Source organism: Poromitra crassiceps (genome assembly GCF_964638095.1).
Source record: "Poromitra crassiceps genome assembly, chromosome: 2".
In the NCBI taxonomy this organism is placed as follows: domain Eukaryota; kingdom Metazoa; phylum Chordata; class Actinopteri; order Beryciformes; family Melamphaidae; genus Poromitra; species Poromitra crassiceps.
This window is the reverse complement of record NC_139624.1, coordinates 16936649-16963139: the sequence shown is the minus strand read 5'-3', so window position 1 is coordinate 16963139 and position 26491 is coordinate 16936649. Positions and strand designations below refer to the sequence as shown.

The following is a 26491-nucleotide window of genomic DNA, read 5'->3' as shown; positions in this document are numbered from 1 at the left end:
ATAATCTGAAATGTTGTCTTTGTACAAAGACGGCTATAACTTCCGCTGTGTTGATCTGATCCGAAAAAGGAAGACATGGTTCGATGCGCAAGATTCAGACGATTAATTTGGTATGTAGCATGAACAGCATTGTTCAGAATTAACTACCTAATTCATCACGTTAATGACAGATGAACAGCAAAAAATCAGAAATGTAACGCCCGTGTTACGGTGCAATGCAAGAGGTTAATGGAATACTCAAGCTTTCTATACTCAAGCACGCTCCATTTGGTAGATTATTCGCCCAAAAATGTCCGCCTTGTATATTTTTTATTTTTTATTTTTTTTAGAAATTGACCCAAGGCGCCAGTTGCCCATCCCTGTAATGTAGAGAGTCCTAAAGGGGTAGGTAGGGGCTGTAGGTTGGGGGGAAAAAGTGTTTTAATTTTACATTTTGGTCTGAGTGAAATGTTCTATGGTCTCTCCTGATTCTAAATATAGCTGAACTGCTTGGTTTGACCAAGTAAAACGATTTCTTATAAGCATTTTACGAAATGTAGATGGAAAAAATGAATAACAGATGAAATTCCTTGGTTTGCATACTGAATGCGGAAGAGGGTGTGACTTTGGCACTCTATTCGTAGTCACCACTAGGGGCTAATAAAGACCAGGGCATAGATTACTGAATGCCCCTTTAAATGTAAAATGAGGATTAGGTTAGGGGTCAGGGGTCAGAGGTCAGGGAGTGTATTTCATCACTTATGCTGATATGCTCCTCACAGTTATACTGTAGTAATACCAAGCTCCAACCTTCCATCAATGCAGAAGTACCAACAACTGCACTTTCTCAAATGGCTGCTTGATGCTGGCTGCAAAAGCGACTAAATCCCCATTCACCCCCATGTTAAAATGCTCAACTATACAGCAGAAATAAAGGTAAAGGTACAAAAGAATACAGATATTTTAGTCTCTATTCACCTTATGTAGCCACGCCCATTTGACCCGTTTGTGTGGTCGTGCCACGACTTCCGGCAAAAAAAAGAAAAAGGCCGGCTGCTCCAATATCATCTAACTCTGAATTAATTAATAATTTAGCCAATTGTATGTAACATATGAAATAAAAGCAAACGGCAATGTCTAAGAATGCAAATGCCATGTAACTGGCTCGTTAAGTCTCGCATTCCAGGGAATTACGTTAACGTCTGCGGGTCTTATAGGTGTAAGTGGCTCGAGCTGCGCTCGGAGGACAGACCATCTGAAGCTTTCTTTGTTGGAGTCCAGGTATGTTTTACAAGAAAGTGCTCGTCGTCGATAATGTTATCTGACCTGGCTAACAGTGGATACTCGCTTGCTTGCTGTGTACCGAGCTCAAAGTAGTAGGCTACGTTCTTCGTTTTACCCCCTGCACTGTCCGCTACAAAAACAACTCTCTTCTTCTGACGTATTTTATATTTCGCGCCGTGACCGCCGGAAGTGTTAACACGACCCGGAAGAATTTGGCACACCCCCGCGTATGAACATAAGGTGAATACATGTAGCTAATTTCGCTGTTCATAACAACTGTACGGGGGGTGAGTTTTTATATAACTCAAAGTTTATACGGTATGTGGTTTCAAAAACGATTGTATAGAAGTCAATGGGAAAGTTACCCTTCTTCTGATGTATGACCTCAGTAAATACTTTCCTAATAAGTTTATGGTCTCACTCGCTAGTCCACAGACCAATGGGTGACGTCACAGAGGCTACGACAGTCTGAGTAATACAGATGTGTGTGTGTGTGTGTGTGTGTGTGTGTGTGTGTGTGTGTGTGTGTGCGTGTGCGTGTGCGTGTGCGTGTGTGCTGCAGGGGCAGTGACGGTGGTTTCTCAGGTGTCCCAGCGTATCCACGACAACGCCCGCAGCCATGACAACCAGCTGCAGCTTCGCCGGGTGCAGAAACTGCTGAAAGGGCGGAAGACCAAGGTGCTGTCTGCAGGTCAGTGTCACAGGGTTAGGCTGGATTGTGGACCCAAGTGCAGACAGACACAGGCAGGCTGGATTCAGCACCAAAAGCCTTTACTGAGCAGCTCTTCAGATACAGGCAGGGATAAACCACCGCCCACAGGTAACACTGACAAACACAATGACTCGACAAGAGCTATAAACAGACTGAGACAATCTACGCTTTTAACTTGACAACATAAGCGTTGTAAATCGCCCATAGCTTACTTCCTGTTGCAGTGTTTGATAATACAATAGCTGACAGGAAATAAGTAGCCTGGTAAACCAGCACGTCACGTGAACTCACATTTCATTTGGTTCTCCGTAGGGATGCACGATAATTATCGGACCGGTAAATTATCGGCCAATATGGCCATTTGCGTTATTATTTATTATTCCGATAATGGCCTTTTTCCGATAAATTATCCGATAATAATCCTGCTTTATTTTTTGCCTCGGAAGCGGAGCTTTTGTTGTCGCACATTCGTGACATCACAGCTGCGACGCAAACATGGCTGCTGCCAGTATGCTGCAGTTTCAGAATTATCAAGCTACTGTAATTTGCAATCCATGTCCCACACAGGTTCCGAGAGGAGGGGAAACCAATAAGCTGGCATTACGTTAAACCAAAGCTGGCGATGATGCAGCGGATATGTTTGTTGTTATTGTTAGCGAGTTTTGTTAGCATTAGCTCGTCGTGCGGCCTACCCTGCAGACTCGTCCGCTTGGCAGACAAAATGCTTGTGACATTTACAGTCTGTGGCTTGTGATCAAACAGCCCCGCAAAAGCACTTAATACACAGAGCTGGCGTAAACTTATAGAAACTAATGGAAACCCCTTTACCCGAAATGAAACATCCAGGGATTGTGTATTTAACTCGCAACCACTCGCTAACGTTAAGCTAACCGCGCTAGTTAGCGTTAGCTGCTGGACCATAGTGCTGGACAGAGCCATCTAACAGCCAATAATGAAAACAAAGGCGCATTGTCTTATTTGTTTTTATGTATGTACTTCGTACTACGCTTCCTGCAATCCAATTTGCCCTTTTGGGACACTTAATAAATCTTGAATCCTTGAATCCTTGAATCCAGTCGCGCGCACATTAGGCTACATAAAAAGCATCAGTCAGTCAACATAGGGTTCTTTTCTTTAATCTGGTGGCAGCATTTTTCAGTAAAAAGTGAAACGACACAGATGGTTTATATAGTGCCTGCCCCATTCATTGGGCCCAGGCTACAACTCACTGAGAACTGGAACCCATGCAAAATTTTAACAGATCAGTATGACAAGTCTAAATTACTATGCCTTTTGTCATTGTGTTTTATCTGCAGACTAAGCAGCTTGGCTTTCCGTTATATAAAAGCCTTTATTTTTGTATTGACTATAATTGAGTGATACACTTTATTAAAACAATCATATTATATCAGAAGTTTTCTTCGTTTTGCGTTCACAGTGATGTCAGTTAGATTTGGTTAGGTCAGAACTATGCTCACTACATCCATACATCTACCCTAACCCTTTTTTAACCCCAGGTGTGCATAAAATACAGGTTAAAAACTAAAAATATATATATATATATTTTTTTTTTATATAATAATTATCGGTTATATCGTATCGGTTATCGGCCAAGAAGAATATATTTATCGGTTATCGTATCGGCTCTAAAAATCCATATCGTGCATCCCTAGTTCTCCGTGACGGTCTGGCCCCCGGCGCCATGGGGAGGGTTTAGCAGAAGCGGAAGAGCCAATTAGCGACTCCGCTGTGATTGACAGCGCAAGTTGGCCAATCAGGAACCCCACTAGCACTGCACTAACAAAACAGTAATGGCCGCCTCCTTGCTTGATCGTCTCGAGGAGTCATGTCAGCGTTTGTCTAGTTTAAACAGCCATAAAGTGCAGTTATTGCAGAAATAGCCTCAATAACAACAATTAAACAAGTACAGGAGTATCGCCGCAACCGCGGAGTTTCTCGACGGAAAATATGTTTTTGCCATTCTCCCGAGTGGATTTGGGTTTGATTGGGTCCGACGCTGATTGGCTGGAGGAGTTGTCTGTCAAGGCAACTACGCCCGCCCATGCTCCCGCCCCTGCTAACCCCCCCCCCCTATGGCGCCGGGGCCAGACCGTCACGGAGAACCAAATGAAATGTGAGTTGACGTGACGGGCTGGTTTACGTGACGGGCTGGTTTACCAGGCTAGGAAATAAGATACACACAGGTAAGTAACTAGAATGGGGAACATCTGGGAAGGCAGGAACACGGGATAAACGGGGAGAGCTGATTGGTGGGATGCTCGTTCTACAACATTGGTATTGTTGGTAACGTTACTGCTAGAAGTGTTCATGTTAACGTTATGCAGGGTTGCCAACGTTGAGTTACCTGGCTGTACCTGGCTGTTACCTGGCTGGAGTGAGATTTTGATGGCATCGGTCCTGTGTACACGTGATGCATGGCATGGCATCTTGAGCTGTGGCGGGAGCACACACACACACACACACACACACACACACACACACACACACACACACCAAGGAAGAGGTTTATGTTACATGCAACATACTGGCAGTGATGTCACTTTTCTTTATGGAATGAATACATTAATGAATATCCCCTACCTCCCCTTTTCTCTTTTGGCATGATGACCATATTTAAAGGAGAATTTCGTTTTTTTTCCAACCTGGACCCTATTTTCCAACATGGAAACGACTCTCCGGACAGAGAAAATGGGCGTGAACAGGCGAGGAAAGAGAGAGAGAGAGAGAGAGGAGCAGGGAAGCTTGCACTGTGTCAACACGGAGGATTTCACCTCTCGTCAACAGCGCTGTGCTGTGCTCCTTACTCTCTCTCTCTCCCCTCTTCATACGCACATTTTCTCTGTCCCACAGTAAACCCCGGAGAATAATACTCATGTATAGAGTCGTTTCCATGTTGCCAAACACTATTGACAGTTTGAGCCTTCCTGCAGACGGCAAAACAAGCAGTTTTATTAGCGAACGTGTATTGACGATGCGGTGCAGTATTGCCCTGTGTAGTTACACTGATAGTTGTTTGAGCACATTGCTCGAGCTGTAAACAAGGCTATCTCGGTGAGTAGTAAAAAATATGTCACGATGAGTCCCTTAGACACATACAGTGTGGAAAATAGGGTCCAGGTTGAAAGAAAACGAAATTCTCCTTTAAGTAACTAGGAATCTCGCACGCTATGCGCGCTCGATTCCTAGGCTAACCCGCTGCAGGGCGGGCTCGCAGCCTCGCCCGCCCTGCAGCTCGCGTACGCAGCTCGTATTCCTCCTATTCCATCTCTGTAATGGAGGCGTGTCTCATGTTACGTTGGGCTGATTGTTTAGTGCAAGCCATGTAAACTGGATCGGCTGGCACGTGGATCGGCTGCATCCCATGATTATTGGATACCGATATTGGATCGGATCGGTCCCATTCCTACTTATTACTCTCTGATTGGTGCACGATGCTTATCCCATCCAAATGACTCGGAGAAATTATTTTTTGGTAACCTTTAGATTTTAAATGATTAAAATTAAGATTTTGAATATGCAATAAAGACTAAACAAAATGTTTTTACCTTTCTAAACAAAGAGAGAGTAAAAGACAACGAGTAACGCCACTCCCTAACCGAGCAACCCTTTGATCCGAGAGCCCAGAGATGCGTACAATCATGCAGGCACGCCCCTCCTGCTTTCCTCGCCTCGATCTGCCCGTCTCCAAACTTCCCTGAACCCGCAGCAAGACACGTTTCATCACACGAGCTTCACCTCACTCTTCTTAACGGCAGCTTAACTGTCAGTGGGTAACAATAGCCGTAGTCTGTTATATTTGGGTTCCTCGCAAGGAAATATGACGCACGAGAACAGAACGCAGCTGCCCACACACACCGCCGAGGAGGCATCGCAGATAACGCATGCTCCAGGCGGCTTGGAGGTGCTTAATGATGGATTATAATTGGCACATCGCTATATACATGTAGACCGGAAGGGTGATGTCCTGGAATATTGACTTTTATGATGCAATTTGTTGTGAACTCTAGTCTGGTAAATGGAGCGGTATGCGCAGGACGATGCTATGCGTGCTAATGCGCACAGTTTCTTTGAACTGGTTCTGCTCAGCACGGCCAAGTTATAAACACACTAGATTCTTCAGTATGAAAAGTTCAGTTAATTGAATTAATTGAAGCTCAAACCATGTGTAGAAAACTTGTGGAGTCTTGTTATTGATCATTATTTTTGCGACAGTTTGGCGCATTGAACCAGATGACAATCAACATGATATAGGATACTGTTTTAGCAGCACACCATTGAAGCACTATACCTGTCTCAAAGGAGGGCAAACAGTAGGCTATTAACTTGTGTCATTAAAGCATGTGCCTCTCCTCTCCACGCGCAGCAGCACACGTTAAACATGGATCTCCTGTGAGTCACATGTTAAACATGGATCTTCTGTGAGTCACATGTTAAACATGGATCTTCTGTGAGTCACATGTTAAACATGGATCTCCTGTGAGTCACATGTTAAACATGGATCTTCTGTGAGTCACATGTTAAACATGGATCTTCTGTGAGTCACATGTTAAACATGGATCTTCTGTGAGTCACATGTTAAACATGGATCTCCTGTGAGTCACATGTTAAACATGGATCTTCTGTGAGTCACATGTTAAACATGGATCTCCTGTGAGTCACATGTTAAACATGGATCTTCTGTGAGTCACATGTTAAATGGCAAATGGTAAATGGCCTGCATTTATATAGCGCTTTACAATCAGTAGATAGTCTACATTCACCCATTCATACACCAATGGCGGCAGGCTACCACGCAGGGTGCCGACACACCATCGGGAGCAAGGAGGGTTAAGTGTCTTGCCCAAGGACACAACGACAGCAGCTGGGAGGGAGCGGGGATCGAACCGCCAACCCTTGCGTCATTGGCCGACCCGCTCTACCTCCTGAGCTAAAGCCGCCCCGTAAACATGTAAACATGGATCTCCTGTGAGTCACATGTTAAACATGGATCTTCTGTGAGTCACATGTTAAAATGGATCTCCTGTGAGTCACATGTTAAACATGGATCTCCTGTGAGTCACATGTTAAACATGGATCTCCTGTGAGTCACACGTTAAACATGGATCTCCTGTGAGTCACATGTTAAACATGGATCTTCTGTGAGTCACATGTTAAACATGGATCTTCTGTGAGTCACATGTTAAACATGGATCTCCTGTGAGTCACATGTTAAACATGGATCTCCTGTGAGTCACACGTTAAACATGGATCTCCTGTGAGTCACATGTTAAACATGGATCTTCTGTGAGTCACATGTTAAACATGGATCTCCTGTGAGTCACATGTTAAACATGGATCTTCTGTGAGTCACATGTTAAACATGGATCTCCTGTGAGTCACATGTTAAACATGGATCTTCTGTGAGTCACATGTTAAACATGGATCTCCTGTGAGTCACATGTTAAACATGGATCTCCTGTGAGTCACATGTTAAACATGGATCTTCTGTGAGTCACATGTTAAACATGGATCTTCTGTGAGTCACATGTTAAAATGGATCTCCTGTGAGTCACATGTTAAACATGGATCTCCTGTGAGTCACATGTTAAACATGGATCTTCTGTGAGTCACATGTTAAACATGGATCTTCTGTGAGTCACATGTTAAAATGGATCTCCTGTGAGTCACATGTTAAACATGGATCTCCTGTGAGTCACATGTTAAACATGGATCTCCTGTGAGTCACATGTTAAACATGGATCTTCTGTGAGTCACATGTTAAACATGGATCTCCTGTGAGTCACATGTTAAACATGGATCTCCTGTGAGTCACATGTTAAACATGGATCTTCTGTGAGTCACATGTTAAAATGGATCTCCTGTGAGTCACATGTTAAACATGGTTTTACTTCGTTTCGAACTCAAGCTCTCACTAGTGCCTACTTCGCTGCGTACGCAGCATTATGGAAGACTGTCATTTTTGCTCCAAAAATTACTTTTACATTAAAACCTGACCACGCCCCTTTAGGTGACGTGGTGCCCCCCTTGGCTGACTGCTCGCCCCCGTGACTACGTCACGGCCAGTCACCCCAGGGGCCGCCACTCTTCGCTTCTTCCAGCCAGCAGGAGGACGTCGTTTTCTTAAGCTCCACGGTTAGCTAGAAGTCAGCGCTCTTCAGAGTTTGGACAATTAGACTCGCTCCGGTTAATTTGCCCGCCTTCAAGAGGTTCGCGTGGACGAGATAAATCAGGATTCGGGGACCCGTTCCTGTTCTCTTCACCAGCGGCATCGGATCAAGTCATCCAAGCTAAGAGTATCTTCTTGCTAACTGTTGTTTTATAATACTGCCGCTGCGCAGTGCGTGTATCACTGTCGCCGTACAGTGCACGTTTAACGTTCCCCGGCTGGGTTAACGTTTGTTTGGCTCGAGCGCAAGACTCACGTCTGCACTCATAACTTTTAGCTAGGTTTGCATACATGCAGAATAGCTTGTACCGTTAGCACTAGAACAACAGGCTAAATAGCACAGTTGTCACAGATAGCTAGATGCATTCGTGCGGTTGCTTCTGTTGCTAGGTACTTTAGGAACGCCGGCTTTAGAGCACGCGCGTTAGATAGTTAGCTAGTTTGCTCAGTGCAGCTAGCTTGGACTACCTTGTAGCACAGATAGCTAACGTGCACACGTGCAGTTAGTGTCTGTGTGCTAAGTATTCGCGCCAGCTACCTCTTGTAGGGCGCGCCTTAAGCGAGAGTAGTAATGCTCTTCAGTGAATTAGCTAGGTAGCTAGCTTGCCCCCGTGCAGCCAGTATCTAGCGATGTGTAGTACTCCAGCTCTTACGGTGCAGGCTTAGCTTGCACGTTAACCCCGTTTCCTGTTAGACACAGAGAGGGGGGAACAGCTAGGTGCTGTATTAGCTGTGAGGCTACGCGGGCCGATTACGACCGGCACAATGAATTTGAACAGGCGTTGCTGGGACCTACATGAATGTAGTGTAGCTTTTACTGGCGTCTGAGATTTTAGCTGGGCGATTCGCTAGCTAGTTGAGCTCGCCCCGCACCTTGTGTGGGCCGCTTCTCTCAGTACTTACGCCATCTTAGCCAGCTTGCTTGTCTGCTAAGTGTTTGCTTGCCTCGTGCAATTAGCATCTACTAGATTGCAACTCCCTCTGAGGAGTTTCTTCTGAGATTGACTAGCTTCGCGGGCCGCTGGCCTAATGCTCGCGGTCACGCTTGCTTCCCTGTGTTACTCAGGGTAGAGACGCGCTGCACCGGCCTGTGCGCAGGCTTGTGTTAGCGCACGCTTGTCTCTCAGTGCTTATGCCAGCTTAGCTAGTGGCTTCCACGTCTGTTCTCTCGGGTTAACAGGTTGTGGGTATTGGTGCCCCCCCTTCGGGATGGGCTATTGCCGCTTACGTTACCATTGCACGCGCACGTTCGCTAGCCTCCGGGTTGCTTACTGTTAGCATGTGCTTTTTGCTAGCTTGCTTAAGCGGTACTCCCGCTATTAGGGTGCGCCCTGCGGGAGCTTGCTATTAGTGGTTAGCTTCCTGCTTCCTCTTGCTACTGAGCAGGGAAGGTCAGGGAGGGGATGGGCCGTGTGTAAAACTACTTGGCCGAGTATGAATCGGCACGTTAAGTGCGTGTTCGGCCTTGGGCACGAGCACGCTGCACAGGCGCCTTGAACCCTCGGTCTGGTCCGCAGCTAAGCTCTTGAGAGCTGGCCAAGGCCGCTCTCAAAGAAGTTTAAAGCTAGCCTGCCTTGCATAGGTGCAGATAGCAATATTAGTACTGTTTAGCACAGAACGATAGCATTTTGCAGATAGCTGGCGTGCACCCGTGTAGTTAGTATCTGTGTGCTAGTAAGTACATTGGGCGCGAGATACCTCCGCTACAATAGACATACTGCTCCTTGCTGGCGCTACGTGTCCAGCAGGGCTTACAGCTCGCCAAGGTCTGGGCTCAGTGCCAGCCTTTGGCTTGTAGCTCTAAGGACAAGCCCACCGCCCTTGGTGCCCAAGGCCCGGGGTGGTTGGGAGCTCTCCATGGGTCGCACTCCCTTGTTGGGGTGCCCCCTGCAAGTGCAGGGAGCCTGGCTGGGGGTACGGCGCACCTTGGTCCATGGCCACGGCCTGGCCTCGGTTGGCGGCGCCCAGGTCAAGCCCACCGGTTGGCTCACCAAGGCTGGGCTTAGTTCCAGCCTGCGGCTTGTAGCTTTAGACCCACCGTCCTCGGTGCCCAAGGCCTGAGTTCGGTCGGGAGCTCGCCCAGGGTCTCATACCCAGCATCAAGGCTCGCCTTGGTCCATGGCTACGGCCTGGCCTCGGCTAGAGGCTCCTAGGACAGCCCACCATCAATGGCGCCAACAGCTCATTGCTGGTCGGGAGCTCGTCTGGGGGCCGCACTGTCGGACAAGTCCACGTGCGTCTCGAGAGAGAACGTTACCTCCGCAGTCCCCCCAGCCTGCGAAAGGCGCACGGCAGGGGGGGGGGGGGGGGGTTACTTCGATACAACAGCGCGTCAGTAGGCGGAGCTTGCGTAAGAAGTTCTCCCCCAGCATGCACAGCTTCTACGGAACTGTCCATGCGGCGGGGGGGCGTAGCCTCTCACGTCCCGCCCCCCCATCAGGGCACCGGATCGAAAGGTCCCGGGGCCCAGCAATATGCTCATGACTATATTTCAGGGATCATTTCTATAGTTTCTAACTTGAGAAATGTGTTTCTAAAATGTTCAGTCTCGCTATCCACACTCTTCTGAGCGCGAAGCGGGCAGAGAGACTTGATTCAGTTCATATGCTCTCTGCTTTTGATGACCGTGCACTGTCTCCTTTGGGGACATTGAGGGAGAGAGTATGATCCGAGTGGTGGAACGGGTTCCGCTCCGTTGGCCACAAGAGACCATCTTGTCCAACAGGCTCGATGCCTGGGAGCATCTATGTTCCCCCGTCCCTATTACGGCGCACCCTCCACAGGGGATACGCGCTACAGTTTGCCCACCCACGTTCGACGGGACCCCCGATCTGGCCGTGGAGGAGGAGGCCATGGACGGCTCCATGCGTCCAAAATCGGACCTTCGGCGTCTCAACAAGACGCTGAGGAAGTCCCATCCCGAATGCTCTCTTCCCCGCCTGTTCAAGTTGAGACAGGGGGATTTCTTACTTCCAGGGATCTGGAAGGTGCGGTCTTCCATGTCCACATGGTCAGGAGACACAGGAAATACCTGAGGTTCTCCTTCCGGGGGAAGGCTTACGAGTTCTGTGGCTTGCCATTCGGCATGTCTTTGAGCCCGCGAACCCTCACGGTGTGCGTGACGACTCGAGGGTCTGTGCCGCGGAACATACCAAGGTGGTGACCGATCACCGGCAAACCTTAGGGTTTTTGGTGAACTGGCAGAAGAGTTGCTTCGTCCCAGCGCAGGCGGCGACCTTCCTGGGGCTCGAGCTATACTTCCTGCGAGCCTTTCGCCAGAGCGACAGGCGCGCACGGTTCGGACAGCAAGCCAAGGACGTTAGGTCTGTGCCCTCGGTGTCAGTGCATCAGTGCACAGTAATGTTGGGCCTGATGGCCTCAGCACTGCATGTGCTCCCGCTAGGGAGGCTACACATGCTCTCGTGGTCCAAATATGGTTCTCAGGCTTCGCCTGGACTCGGCCGGGGACCGTCATCGCAGGGTTCCTCTGACAGGTCAGGCCTGGCGGGCGCTGGCTATATGGGCGGACCCCCGTTACCTCTCGAGAGGTACTCGGTGGGGCCCTGTCCCGCTCAGGATGGTAATTCGCACAGACGCCTCCCTCTGGGGAGGGGGTGCGATTTGCGGGCATTTTTCGGCGAACGGCCGGTGGGAGGCTCAGGAGCTTCGCCACATAAACGTGCTAGAGCTGAAGGCGATTCGCCGGGCTCTGCCTCAGGACAAGCCCACCATCAATGGCGCCGTGGGCCCATTGTTGGTTGGGAGCTCTCTTGGGGACCGCACTGCCGGACAAGTCCGCGTGCGGCCAGACTCGAAAGAGAACGTTGCCTCCGCAGTCCCCCCGGCCTGCGGAGGTAACACTTCCAGCGGCTCACACATGGGCACCATGTGCTGATTCGCTCGGACAATAGGGCAGCGATCGCCCACCTGAACAAACAGGGCGGTGTGCGGTCGGGGGCGCTGAACCATAGCGGGGATTCACCTGTGGGTGTTTCCCCGTCTCCTTTCAGTGTCAGCGGTCTATCTGCCGGGACGGCGGAGTTACGACCGGCCTGCTGTCTCGAGGCAATCCCCGTTATACGGAGTGGTGCCTCCACCCTCGGGTGATGGAACAGGTTTGGGCCAGGGTTGGTCGCGCCTGCGTCGATCTCTCGCATCGCGGCGCGCGACACACTGCCCACTGTGGTTCTCGATCCAGGAGGACAGCCCCCGTTAGGTCATGACGCGCTAAAAGCGCACGCGTGGCCAAGGGAGGGGCTCTATGCGTTTCCCCCGACCCCTCCTGATCCGTCAGGTGTGGGACAGGGTGAGGGAACAGCGCCTCCGGCTCGTTTTAGTCTGTTTGGCACAGGCAGACATGGTTTGCGGACCTGGTCTCCCTGGCGCAAGATCCGCCCTGGGCATTGCCGGTACGGGCCGATCTCCTATCCCAGGCGGAGGGGGAGGTGTTCCACCCCTCCCCAGGCAGGTGGAAGCTAGCGGTCTGGCTCCTGAACCGGACCAGTTGCTAGCCCAGGGCTTGCCTGATAATGTGGGATGCACTATGCAGCAAGTAAGGGCGTGGATCCAGTGAACTGCAGTGTGCGACCAGTTCTCTGTTTCCTTCAGAGCCTGCTTGACGCGGGTCAGGCCCCGCAGTCGTTTAAGCTGTATGTAGCCGCGATTCTGCGTGCCATAGGGGAATTGAAGGGAGCCCCGTGGGGGCGTACCCTTTGGTCTTGCGCCTCATGAAAGGGGCGCGTAAACTACGCCCGCCGTCGCGGTGCGTTTTTTCCCCCAAATCGGACCTGGTTACGGTGCTGGACGGGCTAACGGGTCATCCGTTTGAGTCCTTGGACTCCGCCGATTTAAGGGTTCTGTCTTTAAGGACCGCGCTGCTGCTGGCCTTGTCGTCAGGAAAGAGAGTTGGTGACCTGATTGCCCTCTCGGTGCAGCAGGCCTGTGTGGTAATGATGGGCGCAGGGTTACGTTGCGACCTAACCCGGCGTACCAACCTAAGATTATTAATGCCAGCTTTAGGTCTATGGTCATAGACTTATCAGCATTCTGTCCCCCGCCGTTCAGTTAGAGACGGGCGAGGAGAGACGTTTGCTCATGCTGTGCCCCGTAAGGGCGCTCTCGGCCTATGTGGCCAGGACGCGTTCTTTACGCATTACAGATCAGCTGTTGGTTTGCTTTGGGCAAAGGGTCCAGGGCGGACCCCTTTCCAAGGATCGCTTATCACACTGGATAGTGGAGGCGATCGCGTTGGCATACTCTGCCGGGGGCAAGGTTCCCCAGGAGGGTATCAAGGCGCTTTCTACGCGAGGTGTTGCGACATCCTCTGCGTTGTTGCGCGGTGTGTCGGTGGAGGACATGTGTGCCGCGGCCTCATGGTCCTCTCATCACACTTTTGTCAGGTACTACAGTCTCGATGTGTCCGGTGCGCAGTTCGCGCACGCGGTGCTGTCGGTGGCAAGAAAGTAGTATCGTTGCCACTCTAATATGTCAGACGGTTAGGCATAAACGTTGCCATATGGCCGTGGTTCACCGGTGCCTTTCGGGTCGCCCTGTGGGGTGCTCCCGGCAGCAAGGTCGGTTGAATGGAGGCACTAGTGAGAGCTTGAGTTCGAAACGAAGTAAAACGTTAGGGTTGTGCTACAACCCAGGTTTTACGAGTGAGAACGAGAGCTCTCACTACCCAGCCTTGCTGCGTCGATGCGTCTCTGGGTGCGTCGGATCTCAGCTGGCTGGAAGAAATGAGTGGCGGCCCCTGGGGTGACTGGCCGTGACGTAGTCACGGGGGCGAGCAGTCAGCCAAGGGGGGCACCACGTCACCTAAAGGGGCGTGGTCAGGTTTTAATGTAAAAGTAATTTTTGGAGCAAAAATGACAGTCTTCCATAATGCTGCGTACGCAGCGAAGTAGGCACTAGTGAGAGCTCTCGTTCTCACTCGTAAAACCTGGGTTGTAGCACAACCCTAACGATCTCCTGTGAGTCACATGTTAAACATGGATCTCCTGTGAGTCACATGTTAAACATGGATCTCCTGTGAGTCACATGTTAAACATGGATCTCACATGTTAAACATGGATCTTCTGTGAGTCACATGTTAAACATGGATCTTCTGTGAGTCACATGTTAAACATGGATCTCCTGTGAGTCACGTGTTAAACATGGATCTCCTGTGAGTCACATGTTAAACATGGATCTCCTGTGAGTCACATGTTAAACATGGATCTCCTGTGAGTCACATGTTAAACATGGATCTCCTGTGAGTCACATGTTAAACATGGATCTCCTGTGAGTCATCCTTGACAGATTTCTGCCATTCAAATGTCTCTGTACGCTTGGAGCACGGTAGTTAGTTCATTGTGTCAATTAGCCAACGTTTGATCACCTCTCAATCAAAGGTTACCATTTGAAATGCAAGTGGCGGGATTATCGCTGCACTCGCTTTGGAGTCACTTACAAGCGCACGCAAGAAGGAGAGAGAGAGAGAGACAGAGAAAGAAAGAAAGAGAGAGAGAAAGAGAGACAGAGGGGGAAGAGAGAGAGAGAGACAGAGAGACAGAGGGGGAAGAGAGAGAGAGAGAGATGTGGCGACCTCACTCAGTGTTAATTGCCGTGAATTGTTCGTGAGTGTGTGAGATTGAAGGTGAAAGAGTGTTTCACCCGCCTCAAGTGTGTGAGTTGGCAACCCTGTGTTATGTTAACCAGGTGGTTAGTGCTGCTGGTAAGCTAGCAGCAGGTGTTATGTTAACACATTCAGTGCCAAGGACGTCTGTGGACGTCCTAAAAAAAAGTAACGAGGAGTGCCAAGGACGTCTGTGGACGTCCTAAAATCATAATTCATATTATTCCATAATTCTGCTGTTTAAGGTCGTACCTAGCCAGTGAGCATGAATCCCTTCAAGGGATCACACGGCGCCACCTTAAACATCGTCACAGGAGCTGCTCCACCCACCTCAGATCCTTTACTTTGTACAGGAGACAGCGGAGAAAGTGGAAACCGATGCATGCTTTCTGCCAGCGCCGTATATATTGCTCTGCCTACAGCGGAGAGTGGGCTCGGCTGCATCCGCGCTCACAACTGAGCTCTATGCTTCTATCTATCTCCACACGATTTCCTAGAAAGGCAGCATCCGAAGCCGAACGGCCATGCCTTTTCGTTCAGTCGCGTTTGCCCATCAAGGAAATGATGCGCGCTGGGATCTGTCCGGGGCAAAAACGAGAAAACAAACTGTGCGTGTGGGAGGAGCCCGCAGCTCAGAGGTGGAGAGGGGAGAGGGGGGGAGGGAGGGGGGAGGGAGGGAGGGAGGGGGGGGGGGGGGGGGGGGAGAGGTGTGTGTGTCACACAGGCTTCACAGAAACCACACCACACGCCACCACATCAGAAAACACCAGCCAGAGTCAGTGAATGTGGTCGAAATTAGAGTGCAAAAGGTATTCATAAAAGGGCCTATAACTTGGAAAGTAAAAAAAAACGACAGAAAACCATTGAAAGTGCACTTTTTTGAGAGGCTGTAATTTCATAATGGAACTGTCTAGAAACAAAATTTCTTCTTTGGAAGAAGCAGGAGTGTTCAATCTTTCATTAAAGTCCAGCCCCGTTAATATAGCCATAATAGAAAAAATTCTATAGCTGTTTTCAACTGAATGGAAGTGAATCTGGCACAGGCTCCAGACAATTTTACTGAAGCGCTGTGGCACTGAATGTGTTAAGCAGGTGGTTAGTGCTGCTGGTAAGCTAGCAGCAGGTGTTATGTTAAGCAGGTGGTTAGTGCTGCTGGTAAGCTAGCAGCAGGTGTTATGTTAAGCAGGTGGTTAGTGCTGCTGGTAAGCTAGCAGCAGGTGTTATGTTAACCAGGTGGTTAGTGCTGCTGGTAAGCTAGCAGCAGGTGTTATGTTAAGCAGGTGGTTAGTGCTGCTGGTAAGCTAGCAGCAGGTGTTATGTTAAGCAGGTGGTTAGTGCTGCTGGTAAGCTAGCAGCAGGTGTTATGTTAACCAGGTGGTTAGTGCTGCTGGTAAGCTAGCAGCAGGTGTTATGTTAAGCAGGTGGTTAGTGCTGCTGGTAAGCTAGCAGCAGGTGTTATGTTAAGCAGGTGGTTAGTGCTGCTGGTAAGCTAGCAGCAGGTGTTATGTTAACCAGGTGGTTAGTGCTGCTGGTAAGCTAGCAGCAGGTGTTATGTTAAGCAGGTGGTTAGTGCTGCTGGTAAGCTAGCAGCAGGTGTTATGTTAACCAGGTGGTTAGTGCTGCTGGTAAGCTAGCAGCAGGTGTTATGTTAAGCAGGTGGTTAGTGCTGCTGGTAAGCTAGCAGCAGGTGTTATGTTAACCAGGTGGTTAGTGCTGCTGGTAAGCTAGCAGCAGGTGTTATGTTAAGCAGGTGGTTAGTGCTGCTGGTAAGCGAGCAGCAGGTGTTATGTTAACCAGGTGGTTAGTGCTGCTGGTAAGCTAGCAGCAGGTGTTATGTTAACCAGGTGGTTAGTGCTGCTGGTAAGCTAGCAGCAGGTGTTATGTTAACCAGGTGGTTAGTGCTGCTGGTAAGCTAGCAGCAGGTGTTATGTTAAGCAGGTGGTTAGTGCTGCTGGTAAGCTAGCAGCAGGTGTTATGTTAACCAGGTGGTTAGTGCTGCTGGTAAGCTAGGAGCAGGTGTTATGTTAACCAGGTGGTTAGTGCTGCTGGTAAGCTAGCAGCAGGTGTTATGTTAAACAGGTGGTTAGTGCTGCTGGTAAGCTAGCAGCAGGTGTTATGTTAAGCAGGTGGTTAGTGCTGCTGGTAAGCTAGCAGCAGGTGTTATGTTAACCAGGTGGTTAGTGCTGCTGGTAAGCTAGCAGCGGGCGTTATGTTAAACAGGTGGTTAGTGCTGCTGGTAAGCTAGCAGCAGGCGTTATGTTAAACAGGTGGTTAGTGCTGCTGGTAAGCTAGCAGCAGGTGTTATGTTAAACACGTGGTTAGTGCTGCTGGTAAGCTAGCAGCGGGCGTTATGTTAACCAGGTGGTTAGTGCTGCTGGTAAGCTAGCAGCAGGTGTTATGTTAACCAGGTGGTTAGTGCTGCTGGTAAGCTAGCAGCAGGTGTTATGTTAAGCAGGTGGTTAGTGCTGCTGGTAAGCTAGCAGCAGGTGTTATGTTAACCAGGTGGTTAGTGCTGCTGGTAAGCTAGCAGCGGGCGTTATGTTAACCAGGTGGTTAGTGCTGCTGGTAAGCTAGCAGCGGGCGTTATCATCCGCTTCTCCTCACAAAAAGCCCTCCAGGCAGCACTTTTTCCATACCAGGAAGACGCTGACAGGCGTCACACACGCGCCCTAATGAGGGAACGTTGAGGGCAGGTGTGGAGGGAAGGAGCACACAAGGAAATGACAACAGAGTTCATGACCGAGCCTCTATCACATGCTCCTCTCATCTCCTCTGAAGATCCCCCTCCATATCTTCTCTCTGTCTCTGCATCTATCGCTCTCGTCTTTTGGGATGTGGTCATACGTTCCAACACTCCCGGTTTTTGTGGGATTCTCCCTCTCTTCCAGAGGCTGTAGCGAGCTGAGTTTTAAAGCCAGAGGTATTATATGAAACTAGATGACCTAAAGCATCCACAGGTACCAAGCACGTCATGCTAGCTTGTTGGGAAAGGGGCTAAATGCTGCTCCAAATGTAGGGTAAATATTGGTGAAGGAAAAACCATTTAAAGAAGGGGTCCCTTGACCTCAAGATATGTGAATGAGAATGGGTTCTATGGATACCTACGAGTCTCCCATTTACAGATAAGGTAAAAAAAAATTCAATAGGATAGCACAAGCATTTTTTTTTAAAGGAAACTTTCGGAGGTATCAGGTGCTTTTCCCGATAACCCAGAAGATCTCCCTCTTTTTCACAGCCTAATGTAGGCAGGTATGTCTCTCTCTCTCTGCATCTCTCGCTCTGGTCTTGTGGGACGCGCTGGGGAGGAGGCATAGGCTAGATAAACTGAAGGGAAATGAGTCAAGTACGGAGAGGTGTTACATTCTGGAGACGCCCGTCTGGATTGCTTCTAATCGATGGAACGCGTCGGAACTTTCCGCAGGAATTTAGCACATCAAAGCGGGCCGGGCCTATCAGCAGAACATTACCACTAATTGGAGGGAGTGAACGTGTCTCCTGCCATACCTCTCGCTCATCTCTTCCTGCTTCCTCCTCTTCTCTTCTCTTCTCTTCTCTTCTCTTCTCTTCTCTTCTCTTCTCTGCTCTGTACGTGTGGAGGAGCGCTGCTGTTTGTCTCCAGAGAGTCGGGCCTCCTGGTTGCTTCGCTCGGCCTGCCAATCTCCCCCAAGACCAATTAGAGCCCAGCCTCGTCTTGTGGGCCGGCAGATAAAAAGGACGCCAAAGTGTGTATGTGTGTGTGTGCACGCCCATGCTATCTACGTGCACACAAAGCCACGAGTGTGTGTTTGTTTGCAGGCACTTGTGTATGCAGGCCCGTTTCATGTGTGTATTTGCAGGGTGTGTGTGTGTGTATTCATGTGTGTATTTGCAGGGTGTGTGTGTGTGTATTCATGTGTGTATTTGCAGGGTGTGTGTGTGTCGGGGAGCGAGAGCTCATCTCTCTAATGCCGATGTGGGAACTTTCAAACGCTTCCTCTCATCTAAGTTCTCAGGCCCTCTTCCCTTCCAGCCAATAAAGCTCCAGTCGGTCCCACCAGGCAGACTTCAGAGCACCAACCCCACACCGACCCGCTCGCCTTCCTCCCCACCAACACCGCTTCTAATGTGGGGAAGAGAAAAGCCCTGCCTGCCTCTCTACACGAGAAGCGCCGGGGCCCCTCAAACATATTAAGTAGCTCTGTAGGAGATGAGGGGGGCGATTGTGAGACGCAAAGCCCCGAATCAATGGGACATCGATACGGCAGACAGTCAGCCTGTTTCCCTGGGAGGCTGGAGAGGTCTGCCTGCCTGTCTGTCTGCATGCCTGTCCCCTCAATGATCTTAAAGCAACGTCTCACATTTTCTGTGATGTTTGCGATTTCTTTTTCTAATGTACCCACCCCCGCCCCGCCCCGCCCGCGTGCCGCCGACTGACTGAGCCAGTGCTATTGTGTGTATTCTTTGTCGTTGTCACGAGTGTGTCTTGGTCTCAGCCAGGCGTCTCTGTCTCAGGCCTCAATGTGACTCTCTGATTGAATAAAGTATAAATGGAGGGGGGGTGGGGGGGAGTTACTCTGAGAGAAAAGGATTGAGATGAAAAAAGCGATATAGGTTTAGAATGGAGAGTGACATTGATCAAATGTCTCCTTCCTTTTCAAATGCTCCTGCTACACAGCTTCAGCACCACAGCCCTGGGTAGAGATGCAGCGATTAACCCATTAACCGTGGTTGTGTTTAAGATTGGACAACAGAACAAAAAATGCATTTCATTTTCAACCTCACCCAGATCACACGGGTGACACTTTCTCTCCTCCTCTGGGATTGAGTGGAAGCGTCCGGTTTTCAGAGCCAGAGGCAGGATACCACATCTCAACTGGGCACAAACTGAGCTCTGAGCTCTGAAAGAAGTGGCTAGCGACTGCCCATTTTTTCGGAGGAGGCATGTGCTAGTCTATAACTCAGTGGCTCAGTGGTTGGCACTATTGCCTCACAGCAAGAAGGCCCGGAGTTCGAACCCCGGTCCATCCCAGGTCCTTTCTGTTTGGAGTTTGCTGCATGTTCTCCCCGTGTTCGTGTGGGTTTTCCTCCCACCACCAAACACATGTATGTTAGGGTTAATAGGCCTGTGGCGAGAGTAGGTCGCACTTGTAGCCACGATGCAAAAATATAATATTTATTAAAACATCAACATTTCGACCATGCGGTCTTCGTCAGGATATCTTATACTGACGAAGACCGCATGGTCGAAACACTGATGTGTGCCACCTCTCTCCACAATTGTCTCTCCTCCATGGTCAGTACCTCATCAACATTGTTGTGTCTCTCCTCCATGGTCAGCACCTCATCAACATTGGTGTGTCTCTCCTCCATGGTCAGCACCTCATCAACATTGGTGTGTCTCTCCTCCATGGTCAGCACCTCATCAACATTGTTGTGTCTCTCCTCCATGGTCAGCACCTCATCAACATTGTTGTGTCTCTCCTCCATGGTCAGCACCTCATCAACATTGTTGTGTCTCCTCCATGGTCAGCACCTCATCAACATTGTTGTGTCTCTCCTCCATGGTCAGCACCTCATCAACATTGTTGTGTCTCTCCTCCATGGTCAGCACCTCATCAACATTGTTGTGTCTCTCCTCCATGGTCAGCACCTCATCAACATTGTTGTGTCTCTCCTCCATGGTCAGCACCTCATCAACATTGGTGTGTCTCCTCCATGGTCAGCACATCATCAACATTGGTGTGTCTCTCCTCCATGGTCAGCACCTCATCAACATTGGTGTGTCTCCTCCATGGTCAGCACCTCATCAACATTGGTGTGTCTCCTCCGTGGTCAGCACCTCATCAACATTGGTGTGTCTCTCCTCCGTGGTCAGCACCTCATCAACATTGGTGTGTCTCCTCCGTGGTCAGCACCTCATCAACATTGGTGTGTCTCTCCTCCGTGGTCAGCACCTCATCAACATTGGTGTGTCTCCTCCGTGGTCAGCACCTCATCAACATTGGTGTGTCTCCTCCGTGGTCAGCACCTCATCAACATTGGTGTGTCTCTCCTCCATGGTCAGCACCTCATCAACATTGGTGTGTCTCTCCTCTGTGGTCAGCACCTCATCAACATTGGTGTGTCTCTCCTCCATGGTCAGCACCTCATCAACATTGTTGTGTCTCTCCTCTGTGGTCAGCACCTCATCAACATTGTTGTGTCTCTCCTCCGTGGTCAGCACCTCATCAACATTGGTGTGTCTCTCCTCCATGGTCAGCACCTCATCAACATTGGTGTGTCTCTCCTCTGTGGTCAGCACCTCATCAACATTGGTGTGTCTCTCCTCTGTGGTCAGCACCTCATCAACATTGGTGTGTCTCTCCTCCGTGGTCAGCACCTCATCAACATTGGTGTGTGGCGTGCTCCTACCTTTCATTCATCTGGCTTTGGACACATCAGGAGGAGCAGGGACCTTTGTAGATCAACCCCCCCCCCCCCCCCCTCTTCCCCACCTGGCAGGTCCAACCCAGATGCCTTTGTAGCAGAGCAGAGGTGCTCTTTGACAGGGGAGGCTGAAAGGTTTGGACATGGAAAGGAGCGCGCTTGGCGCTTCCTGCTCTTTGAACCCGCTGCTGCCTCAAAGCACTCTGGGTGGTCTGTTGCAGACTGGGGGTCTGAAGAGTACCTGGTCCACCAAGAGATGCCTCCTCCTCTTCACACACAACATATCAAACCTCTGTCTCAACCCTGTATAATCAGGGAGACTTCTTTAAATGTCTTGAATACCTACATTCAAGGCCTCAAAGACCTCTTAAAGTCATCATCCATGACATTTGTATCGGAATATCCATTTTGCTACTCTCTATTGTCGATTGATATATACAATAGTGATTCAACCCTGTAGTCAGTTCATGAAAGCTTTTACATTTGCTGTTCTATCAGCACCTGCTGTCGGGTAGAAAATCATCTGGTGCACAGGAGTGCTAACATAAATAGAATAACTGTATAGTTAATATTAGCAGCAATATAATGTCGGTGGCTGAACAGACAAATGCCACCTTTATGAACCTCAGACTGCATCTACAGAAATAAAAAACATCTGAGGAGGATTGCCGCTTTAAATCCAGACATCACATTTTAAATTCAGTTCTACAGCTCTTGTTGTGGTTGCAAGGTGCACTGTTCTTCTGCTGAGATGAGTATGTAGACACATGCTGCGCTATGATAGCATTTTGTTTTCCATTTTCGCCTTCATTTCAATAGCAAAATTGGTCTTACTATATGCGGCACTATACAGTCTTGAGAAGTCTTCGCTGTAACTTGGTGAAACTGCCTTTCTAGGCAGCTAGGAGGCCAGAGATCTCTCCTCTGACTGAAGGCAGTAGCATGGTGGAGTTGCCACATACAGTATGGCAGCTTGCAGAAATACCACAGGTCTGTCAGAACATAAGAACTTTAGGTTTGTGTTTTCACGGAGAAATCGCTCACAGCTGATGTTGATCAAATGTCAAACGTCTCTCATTTAACCTTACCTGAACTGCGCTTTGAATTGACAAGCCTTCAGCAGTTACTGTAACAACACACACTCCCATATTCAAACGGTGACTGCTTGCTCTTCAAGTAATGCCTTCAGACTAGACGCAGTTTTTGGAGGTCGGTGACCCCCACCCCCCCCCCGATCAAGGGCAAATGGGCGTTCGGCTTGGCACTAGAAAATCAGCGCTGGCATGTTACGTGTGAACTGTCCACAGATGTGAGCGGGGAGCTCCCTCAGTGCAGATACAGATATCTAACAGGGTCATATCTGCTCCCTGAGTGCAGATACAGATATCTAACAGGGTCATATCTGGTCATGTTGGAAGAGTGTTTCATCCAATGAGAGCGCAGTAAGGCAGACACAGCTGGGATGATGTCTGCTGTCTGCAGAAGGCTGCAGGCAGGCAAGTGGTCTGACAGAGAAAGTATATGAGCCGCTGTACCGGATTGGTACAAACTGTTGTTCCTACAACCAAAAATCTAATTTAATAAGCATTTAAATATGCAAATCTTAGATCTTTCTATTATCTATTGAAACCCGAAAAAATATTTGAGCTAGCAGTAAACATAATAACTGTGACTTGATAACTTGGACTTTGAACCAGTTGTGTAGAAGACTGGCCCATAATGTATGTCCTGCGAGTGTGTGTGTGTGTTTAGAAATAAAGCCGTGGGCCGACCTGTGTGAGACTGTTTGTGGCGTTTCTCCTGGTGAAATATCATGTAATGTGTGATCCCCTGTCTCAGCTCAGTCCTATTATAGCGTGAAAACCGAAACCACACAAAGACTCCTGATCACAAGACGGACAGTTGTGTCATCTGAACAGACGGCGATGAAAACCATCGGGTAGTAGTGTCTCTGTGCTATAAGTTGACTTTAAAGACAGTGCTGGAGCCCTGAACATGTACACGATTCTTACTGGAGTGGTCACGACCGCCGCTGCAATCTCCACACAACACCTGACACAGTCATGGCGTGTCGCCCGACTGTTTTTTCCATTTGAGACCCATGGCATTTTAAAAGCAATTTGACTCGCGCCTGGCCCCTTCACTTCATCACAGTGGGCTTGTCTGTAGCTGAAGATGTCCTCCCTGAGCCCCAAAGGCACATCTATGGCCACTCAGGCTAGCTGCAATCACAGGCTACTGGCTGGGGCAATTACAACCAAAAATGGACCCAGGCTGAATTTTCATCTTATCTATCCAAATGTCAGCCTCTCGCTTATTAGCTGTCACCACGCTGCTGCCAATCACAGTGTGAGAGAGAGAGAGGAGAGTTCCCTCAGCAGCCACACCCCCTCCCTCACCACGCTGCTGCCAATCACAGTGAAAAAGAGGAGTTTCCCTCAGCAGCCACACCCCCTTCCTCACCACGCTGCTGCCAATCACAGTGAAAAAGAGGAGTTTCCCTCAGCAGCCACACCCCCTCCCTCCCCACGCTGCTGCCAATCACAGTGAAAAAGAGGAGTTTCCCTCAGCAGCCACACCCCCTCCCTCACCACGCTGCTGCCAATCACAGTGAAAAAGAGGAGTTTCCCTCAGCAGCCACACCCCCTCCCTCACCACGCTGCTGCCAATCACAGTGAAAAAGAGGAGTTTCCCTCAGCAGCCACACCCCCTCCCTCCCCTTCCTCTTCTTCCTGGGGTCCAAGACAAAAAACACATTACATGACACGCAATAGTTAAAATCCAAAAACACATAGTAAAAGAAAACAAATCTAAGCTATCGCCCATCTGGTCGTGTGTGTGTGTGCGTGTGCGTGTGCGTGCGTGTGTGTGTTTGCGTGTGTGTGTGTGTGTGTGTGTGTGTGAATCTCTGATCTATAAATTATGTTTTTGACAAGAAATTTGGGAGTTTTATTTTGAACAACTCTGTGAAAAAATATGAGTAGGTTGGCCTTTAGCCTTTAGCAAAGTAATAATGGTGTAACAAAAGATGCACACTTTCAACAGCTCTACCTACCTTGGCAACCGCCCTTTTGATGTGCTCAGACCATGATGACAGTGAGCTATCAAGCCAAAGTCCAAGAAGCTTCACCGTTTTTACTTGCTGTATAGTTTGACCTTCTATTAGTAAACTCATTTTAGGATTGTCTGACAATCTATGGTTAGAACCAAAAAGTATACACATAGTTTTAGATATATTATTGAATATGAGTTTATTTGCTTTGATCCAATTGTATCAAATGACCAGCTCTTCAGACAGAACCTGGTTGAGCTCTGTGCATGTAGAGGCCGTGAAGTAAAGAGTAGAATCATACATAGCCAGCTTAGCCTTGCTGAGACATAAGGCATATCATTAGTGAAAATCAAAAATAGCAAAGGTCCAAGGCAGCTGCCTTGGGGGACCCCGTGTTTCAAGACCCTACTATCTGATAAAGAACCATTAAAAAATACTCTCTGCGACCTGTCAGACAAGTAACTACTGAGCCATGAAATTGCAGAGTTGCAGATTGTCTTAGTTCAGTGATTCCCAAACTGTGGGCCGTGGAGGTACTGCGAGTGGTCTGCCAACACTCCCGATTTTCACGGGCAATCAAATGGCTGTAGCAGGGTCATTTTAAAAGCTACAGTGGACATAGGGAGGTGGTATGTCCTAACACTCCTGTCTCTCCTCCTCTCCCAGGGAGGGGTTATGTCCTAACACTCCTGTCTCTCCTCTCCCAGGGAGGTGGTATGTCCTAACACTCCTGTCTCTCCTCCTCTCCCAGGGAGGGGTTATGTCCTAACACTCCTGTCTCTCCTCTCCCAGGGAGGTGGTATGTCCTAACACTCCTGTCTCTCCTCCTCTCCCAGGGAGGGGTTATGTCCTAACACTCCTGTCTCTCCTCCTCTCCCAGGGAGGGGTTATGTCCTAACACTCCTGTCTCTCCTCTCCCAGGGAGGTGGTATATCCTAACACTCCTGTCTCTCCTCCTCTCCCAGGGAGGGGTTATGTCCTAACACTCCTGTCTCTCCTCCTCTCCCAGGGAGGGGTTATGTCCTAACACTCCTGTCTCTCCTCCTCTCCCAGGGAGGGGTTATGTCCTAACACTCCTGTCTCTCCTCCTCTCCCAGGGAGGGGTTATGTCCTAACACTCCTGTCTCTCCTCCTCTCCCAGGGAGGGGTTATGTCCTAACACTCCTGTCTCTCCTCCTCTCCCAGGGAGGGGTTATGTCCTAACCGTCCTGCGTCTCTCCTCTCCCAGGGAGGTGGTATGTCAAATATTAGACTCAAATATTACGTTGAATCGCTGCACTCCGCATTCTACATAAGTGAGTCTGTGACACTTCCCAGCCACTGCTGGTTTTGAAGGCGGGTTGAAATTGAATGAGTGACAGGTCGTAGCACCGATGAGAGAGCGGTTCGAAAAATGGGCTGCGCCTCCCGTGTCGTCTGATCGCAAAGTCATTACTGATTGGAGAGGACTGAATCCATCACTGGCATATTTATATGACTGGCCAAGTGAACGGCTCCCTCCCATAACCAGCCCTCTGAGGGAAAGTGTCCCAGACCCAGAGAGAGATCTGCAGCATGCAGTAACGTAGTGTATCAGCGTAAGAACTCTCATGGGTCTGGCGTTGAGACTATGTCCTAACCAACCCTCCTGCGTTCCTCTTCTCCCAGGGAGGTGGTATGTCCTAACCCTCCTGTGTGTCTCCTCTTCTCCCAGGGAGGTGGTATGTCCTAACCCTCCTGTGTGTCTCCTCTTCTCCCAGGGAGGTGGTATGTCCTAACCCTCCTGTGTGTCTCCTCTTCTCCCAGGGAGGTGGTATATCCGTGAGGGCTGGCTGAAGACGGTGGCCCCTAAAGGCGCTGAGGCCAAGCCCAAGATGTTCTTCCTGTTCTCGGACATGCTGCTGCAGGCCAAGCGCTGCAGCGTGCTCCATCCCACCAATGGGGACAAGTTTGCCGGCCAGCACACCTATCCCCTGCAGGACTGCACCGTGGAGAAGGTGTTCGGCCACACCAAGAGCCAGGGAGGCCTGCTCAGCGTGAGTGCCAGCTGGCCAGGCAGGCCTTCTACAATATCATGCAATTATGAGGGGTGTATTCCAGATGGGACAGTCAGAGAATGTGATCAAGTCTTTGGGGAAATCAGGGAATTTTACAAGTGGATCAATGTAGCAGAATGTATTTTCCAACTTGAAAAAAAATACAGTCTGGTTTGACAACAAATGACGGAGAGATGTTCTTGTCAGTCAAGGCCTGACATCAGTCACTGTCATGAAATAA

At 49.4% G+C, this 26491-nt stretch overlaps 1 protein-coding gene across 1 annotated transcript in view; it reads left to right on the top strand.

The window, feature by feature from the left end:
* The window catches only part of LOC310798628 (rho guanine nucleotide exchange factor 39-like), a gene marked incomplete at its 3' end in the record, with an annotated part of 142088 nt that overhangs the window by 71783 nt on the left and 43814 nt on the right, over nt 1-26491 (top strand). The window contains exons 7-8 of the mRNA XM_083661170.1: nt 1826-1954; nt 26021-26250. Of these exons, the coding sequence (XP_083517296.1) occupies nt 1826-1954; nt 26021-26250 (359 nt within the window). The remainder of the gene's footprint in view (nt 1-1825; nt 1955-26020; nt 26251-26491) is intronic.